Below are 6,000 nucleotides of genomic sequence, written 5' to 3'. Positions count from 1 at the left end.
GCTGGTTTTTTTCTTTTTTTTTTTTTTTCTATTGCGAGGAAATGGGGCTTAGTGAACTTGTGATCTCGGGGTGTAAGTAACTGCTTTAATACTCGTTTGTGTGAAAGTGAAGTTGCTCAGTCTTGTTCGACTCTTTGCGACACCATGGACTGTAGCCTACCCGGCTCCTCTGTCCATAGGATTTTCTAGGCAAGAATACTGGAATGGGTTGACATTTCCTTCAGGGAATCTTTGGAACCCAGGTCTGCATTGTAGGCAGACGCTGTTATAATTTGTGTACCTGTGCATTAAATGTTTGCTCTGCGTTGCAGTTACAGTGCCCCATAATGGCTTTTAAATTGTGGAACTCTTACTAGGAACCTTTAGTCTGCAAAATTAATGAATTTCGTAAGTTTTTTAAATAAGACATTGATAATAGGCTGTAAGTTGCATTGGGAACAAATGCAAGTACTACTTTAATAGCCTCACATCTCAAGAAAACCTGATAAACAGCTGCTAGGAAAGAAACTCAAGACGAGGTACAATGAAAGACAACTAAAGGAAGTGAAGGCACCCGTGAGGAGGCTTACGTGGCACGAGGGCCATAAACTACCGGGTCAAGTTTTGTTTTGTTTTGTTTTGTTTAATCTACAAAGAATTTGGGATTTGTTTCCTGCCTTGTCAAATCTAGTCCCTGGTAGTCTATAATAAAGCAACAACTAATTCACCTGATGAACCATCCGGATTCTTTTCTCATGTATAACGTCAGAAAGCTAGCTATAAACACATGGACATCTAGCCCTGTGCTGGGACTCAGCCACACCAGAGTTTTTCATATGTCAGCATTTGCAAAGAAAAGGGGAAAGAAGTCCCCGAAGCATTAACTGAACAAAGTCGTCTGTCTTGGCTTCAAGACAAAGTAACTGGCAAAGCCCTGTTTAAAAGGACTTCAAGATATTAGATGCCCTTAAGTATATTTCCTACCAGCAGGCCATTTGAACCAATCCCAGTACTGTGGGGGCAGGTGTGAGGGGAAGAGGGAGGGAAAAAACAAGTGTTAGGTAACTGCTTTTTGATCATACTGGGTCCTGTGATGGTCTCTTAAGGTGGCCCACACGATTTCTGGTCTTAATGTTCGCCGTTGTGTGATCAAGCCCCTGGACTGTGGATGTGACCTGTGACCTCTTTTTACCCATCATAGCATGTGACCATAGGTGACAGGATGTAAAAAACTTTGTGATTATGACTAGGTGATCAATAAGACTGTAACATCTTCCAATCTTTTGCATGCTGGTTTGGTTTTTTATTATAAATTTTATTTATTTTTGGCTGCAATAGGTCTTCATTCCTGCACGCAGGCTTTCTCTAGTTGCATGGGCTTCTCATTGTGATGATGTCTCTTGTTGCAGAGCACGGGCCCTAGGGTGCGCGGGCTTCAGTAGCTCTGGTTCAAGGGCTCAATATTAGTTGCCCTGTGGCATGTGGCATCTTCCTGGACTCGGAATCAAACACCTATCCCCTAATTTGGGAGGCAGATTCTTAACCACTGGCCCACCAGGGAAGTCCTGCATGCTGGTTTTGACAAACCAAGCATCTTTGTTGTCCAAATGACAAGAAACTCAGAGGGTTCTTTAGGAACTGAGGGAAGACTAGCAGCCTATAAGGGCTTTAAGCCAACAGTCAAGAAGAAAATATGATTCTCAGTCCTAAAACTACAAAGAACCAACCACTAAGTGAGTTTGGAAGCATATATTTCCCCAATCAAGAGACCACAACCCTGCATAACACCCCAACAGCATCCTTATAGAAGACCCAGATAAAACATGCCCAGACTCACAGAATCTGTGTGATAATACATGTGGGAAGCTAGTAACTTCAAGGCTATCTGTTATCCATCAATAAAGACAGCCAGCACATTTGGAATCTTCATCTAAGATTCTAAAGATTCTACCATGTCATCTAAAATAACAGATATATTTACCTGAAACTACAGTCTTTATCTAAGGGGAAAACGAAATTTAAAAACAAATTAAAACTTTAACAAACATTGTTCCACAATTAGATGAACCTCCATACTCCTCACAAACACACAATACACTCTGGCATGTACATTCATAGTGCCTAGCTGATGTACCAAATAGCAAGTCTGTAGGTCATGAAAAGTACTGAAAACAATTTATCGATGTTATTTTACTTTCAGCAATACAGAAACTATAAAATTTTCAGGAAAACTATGCATTTCTTTCCATATCCTCTGTCTTCCCTGCACTTCTACATCTTATTTCTGTTTCTTTTGATTTTTTTTTTCTTCACCTGTGTAAATGAATACAGAACCTACAGCTGACTGAAGGTAGGGCATATAAAAATTAAAAACTGTCTCAAAATGAGGGTTTCAGACCCTGCTTCAGCACAATGTAGGATTAATTATATCAATAATAGACTCAAGGAAAATAAAGTGAACTTTTTTTATTTTTAATGTAAATTTGAACAATCACCTTTGAAATAGACTACCCTAGTGGTTGAGATTAAACTCTTGAGATTCCACTAAATACCCTAGGCCCATATACTGTATAAATGACATTTTGAGCCTCTTTGTACAAACACATTCTCATGACTAATATTTGTGAAACACATAAGATTATTTGAAACAGGGACCCCAAACACAAGTGCCATCATTAAACAATTTTAAGTCCACAGAAAATCACCAGAACAATTTTAAATCTAAACAATGAGTGGATATAAGAACAATTTAAAAGATTTTAAGGAACAAAACATTAAAACTAGAATACTAGAATTTCCTAATACTTATTACAATACACAATTATTTCAAATTCTTTGCTGCACTAAAGAACAAAAATTAACCTCTCATATTGTATTATGGTTTCCTGCGTTTTAAAGAATGACTTTTAAAAAATGTAAAAAGCTAGAAAATCTTGATATTATAGCCCTCATTATACAAAAATTAGTAGCTCTATAAGGAAACATTGAGGAATACTAGAGGTAGAGAAAATTTTTACTTGGAGCTGGTGTAATTTGGTGATAACCTTGGTGCTCTTGAACACTGAGTCCTTGGTCATTTCCATGTACAAGAGCAGGCACATGGCCCTTTGGATCACCCTGAATGTGATAGTCCAGCACTTTGTGATCGCCAAGCGCGACATCTCGCCGCCCCCCGCATCTCGATGTTGTGGTTGACAAACGAGTTCTTGATGCCCAAGTCCTTGGTCAAGATGCCAGTGTCCAGGTGAACCTACTTAAGCATTTTATAGACAGACCTATACAGAACAGCTCTCCTTAAACCCAGTTTTCTATTTCCTGCCATCTTCCTTCTGGACCTTGGTCACCACCTTCTTTTTTGGACCCTTTTTTGAGGCTGGGGTCTTCTCTGGTAGCTAAGACGATAAAGAATAGGCTTGCAATGCAGGAGACTCGGATTCGATCCCTGGATCAGGAAGATCCCCTGGCGGAGGAAATGGCAACCCACTCGTTTCCTTGCCTGGAGAATCCCATGGACAGAGAAGCCCGGTGGGCTACAATCCATGGAGGTCGCAAAGAGTCGGACACGAATGAGTGACTAATATTATTTGAGGCTGGGGCGTATTTAGCTATCTCTGGCGTGGAAAACAGCATGAAAAATGGGGAAACAAACCCGAGGAGAACAAGACATCACAAGAATTAAATCACGGATACAAGCAAAGACTCACAAATCTGATCTTTAATTGGATATAAACTGACCAATAGATAAGTAGTATGTAAATTAAGGTTCAAAAACTGCTTTCTTTATTGGGTCAAAAAGAAAGGCGTTCATGTATTCCTATAGGTTGATTAAGAACAGCTACATGACATAAATCATTCAATTAAAAATCGATAAAACTTTTTAATTACAGGAAAGTCTTCGCGTTTGGATGTGAAAACTAGGTAAAGAAATCCTATTATGTAGCCGAGTCAAATCTTCATAAAAGCACTGTGGGTTTGTCTCGGACACCTTGAGACTCTAGGAAAGAGTCCCGAGATTCTAGCCCATTGCAGTGTGCTAAAGGCTGTCGATCGCCGCCATCTTTTTAAGGTTCCGCACTGCAAACCTTTTTTGACGGATGTCGCCATTAACCCCAGACTGACATTTTAAATGCGTTAAAACCATAGAACAGAGCCAAATTACCAGTTTTGAGTCAAACGAGAAAATAACCATTAGAGATTCCAGAATATTGGGATTTTGCTGTGTCCCCTTAATAATACAAAATTCTTCACATCTTAACAGTATGTACTAAAAGACCATGCTACCGGGAATGAGACATTAACTGTAGATGTGAAATAGGACTCGAGAGGCTTAGACGGTGAATTCTTAAACAGGGGATAATTATCGGGATTAGAATCCTGATGAAAAAGAGTTAACTATGCATAAAATGGCAGGTGTATGAATTCTAAAGGGCTTTCATGGACACATTTCTATTTTTTATATCCCAAACAGGAGAAAAGTTCAACATTACTGAATGATTAATATGCTTGTGGACCATACTTGACAGCGTACTATCAATAAAGCAACTCGGAAAATGCCTTTTTTTTTTTTTTTTTTAAGGGGAATATGGCTGCTGATTGAAATGAACCAATCCGAGATCTGCACCGGATGGATGAACCAATGTTAAATAGCTCGAAGCACTTCCGGAATTAAGCAGCCCGTGAGTCACAGGAATTGCCCACAATCCAATCAGAGTGATTCTGGTCCTTTATAAATACAGGAGCAACCCTCCTAGTCTAATCCCTTTGTCTTGCAGGCTAGCTATGGCGCGGACTAAGCAAACGGCTCGAAAGTCCACCGGCGGCAAGGCGCCGCGCAAGCAACTGGCTACCAAGGCGGCCCGTAAGAGCGCGCCGGCCACCGGCGGCGTGAAGAAGCCGCACCGCTACCGCCCGGGCACGGTGGCTCTGCGCGAGATCCGCCGCTACCAGAAGTCTACGGAGCTGCTGATCCGCAAGCTGCCGTTCCAGCGGCTGGTGCGCGAGATCGCGCAGGACTTCAAGACCGACCTGCGCTTCCAGAGCTCGGCGGTGATGGCGCTGCAGGAGGCGTGCGAGGCCTACCTGGTGGGGCTCTTCGAGGACACCAACCTGTGTGCCATCCACGCCAAGCGCGTCACCATCATGCCCAAGGACATCCAGCTTGCCCGCCGCATCCGCGGAGAAAGGGCATAAATTGGCTGAATTGTCGACTGACAATAACTTAAACCCAAAGGCTCTTTTCAGAGCCAATCACTTAATCTATGAAGGGTGCTGTAATATGTGAGTGGAACACAAGTTTGGCAGAGGTTTTAGAAACCTATGTGTATGCAGCTGCTTAGGAAGTCCTACGCTCTAAGTTTTCAATGTAGCAACTACCTCCACGACTTAAACGCTTCTATTTTGCCTTATTGTATGTTCTGCACACTTAGGCGTGGTACATGGATTTCGTGTGTGTGTGTGAGCTGTTTTATCTCGGGACTCACTAAGGGAAAAAACAAGAACCAGGTGGTAAATTTAACAGAAACAAGTCTAAATAAATGTTCAGGCCAAGATAGCCATCGTAAGAAATAGAAGTTTATACATGAAATAATTGTTCCTGGAAGTCTGTCAGGTATTGAGACTTGGATGCTGAGAACTGGAAAGCCATGACTCTTGTAAGGAAAGAAAGTATATTCATATTTCCAATAATGAAGACATTTTTCATGCCAAATAAAAGCATTCCATATTAGAACATTGTTTCCCATGTTACATACTTTCTTTGAGATTATAGCACAGTGAGTTTTTTAATGTCTGTTTCTGTCTCAGATGATGGATGTCAGATGAGGCCCACGAAGGCACGAAAAATATCTATAGTAAATCCACCAGAACATCTAGAACAGTTCTTTGTATTAAATTCTCAAGAAATTTAGTGAAATTAGAATTTAAAAGTTGTTAGACAAACAGGAATTACCATTCAATGTATTGTTGATTATAGGAGTAAAAGATTGATAGAGTTCATGTTAGTTTAATACTAAATAGTTTTAT

The 6,000-nt window shown here is 40.8% G+C and overlaps 1 protein-coding gene across 1 annotated transcript in view; it reads left to right on the top strand.

Annotated features, from left to right (window-relative positions):
* LOC104991136 overlaps positions 1–5,966 on the top strand; it is a 21,663-nt gene extending 15,697 nt beyond the window's left edge. Inside the window, exon 3 of the mRNA XM_010843518.1 lies at positions 4,658–5,966. Within this exon, the coding sequence (XP_010841820.1) occupies positions 4,658–5,169 (512 nt within the window). The 3' untranslated portion in view covers positions 5,170–5,966. The remainder of the gene's footprint in view (positions 1–4,657) is intronic.
* Positions 5,967–6,000: the final 34 nt, after the last annotated feature.

The sequence above is a fragment of the Bison bison genome, unplaced genomic scaffold (genome assembly GCF_000754665.1).
Source record: "Bison bison bison isolate TAMUID 2011002044 unplaced genomic scaffold, Bison_UMD1.0 scf7180017864182, whole genome shotgun sequence".
NCBI classification, from domain to species: Eukaryota; Metazoa; Chordata; class Mammalia; order Artiodactyla; family Bovidae; genus Bison; species Bison bison.
The sequence above is the reverse complement of the archived record's forward strand: the minus strand, read 5'-3'. Positions and strand labels throughout refer to the sequence as shown.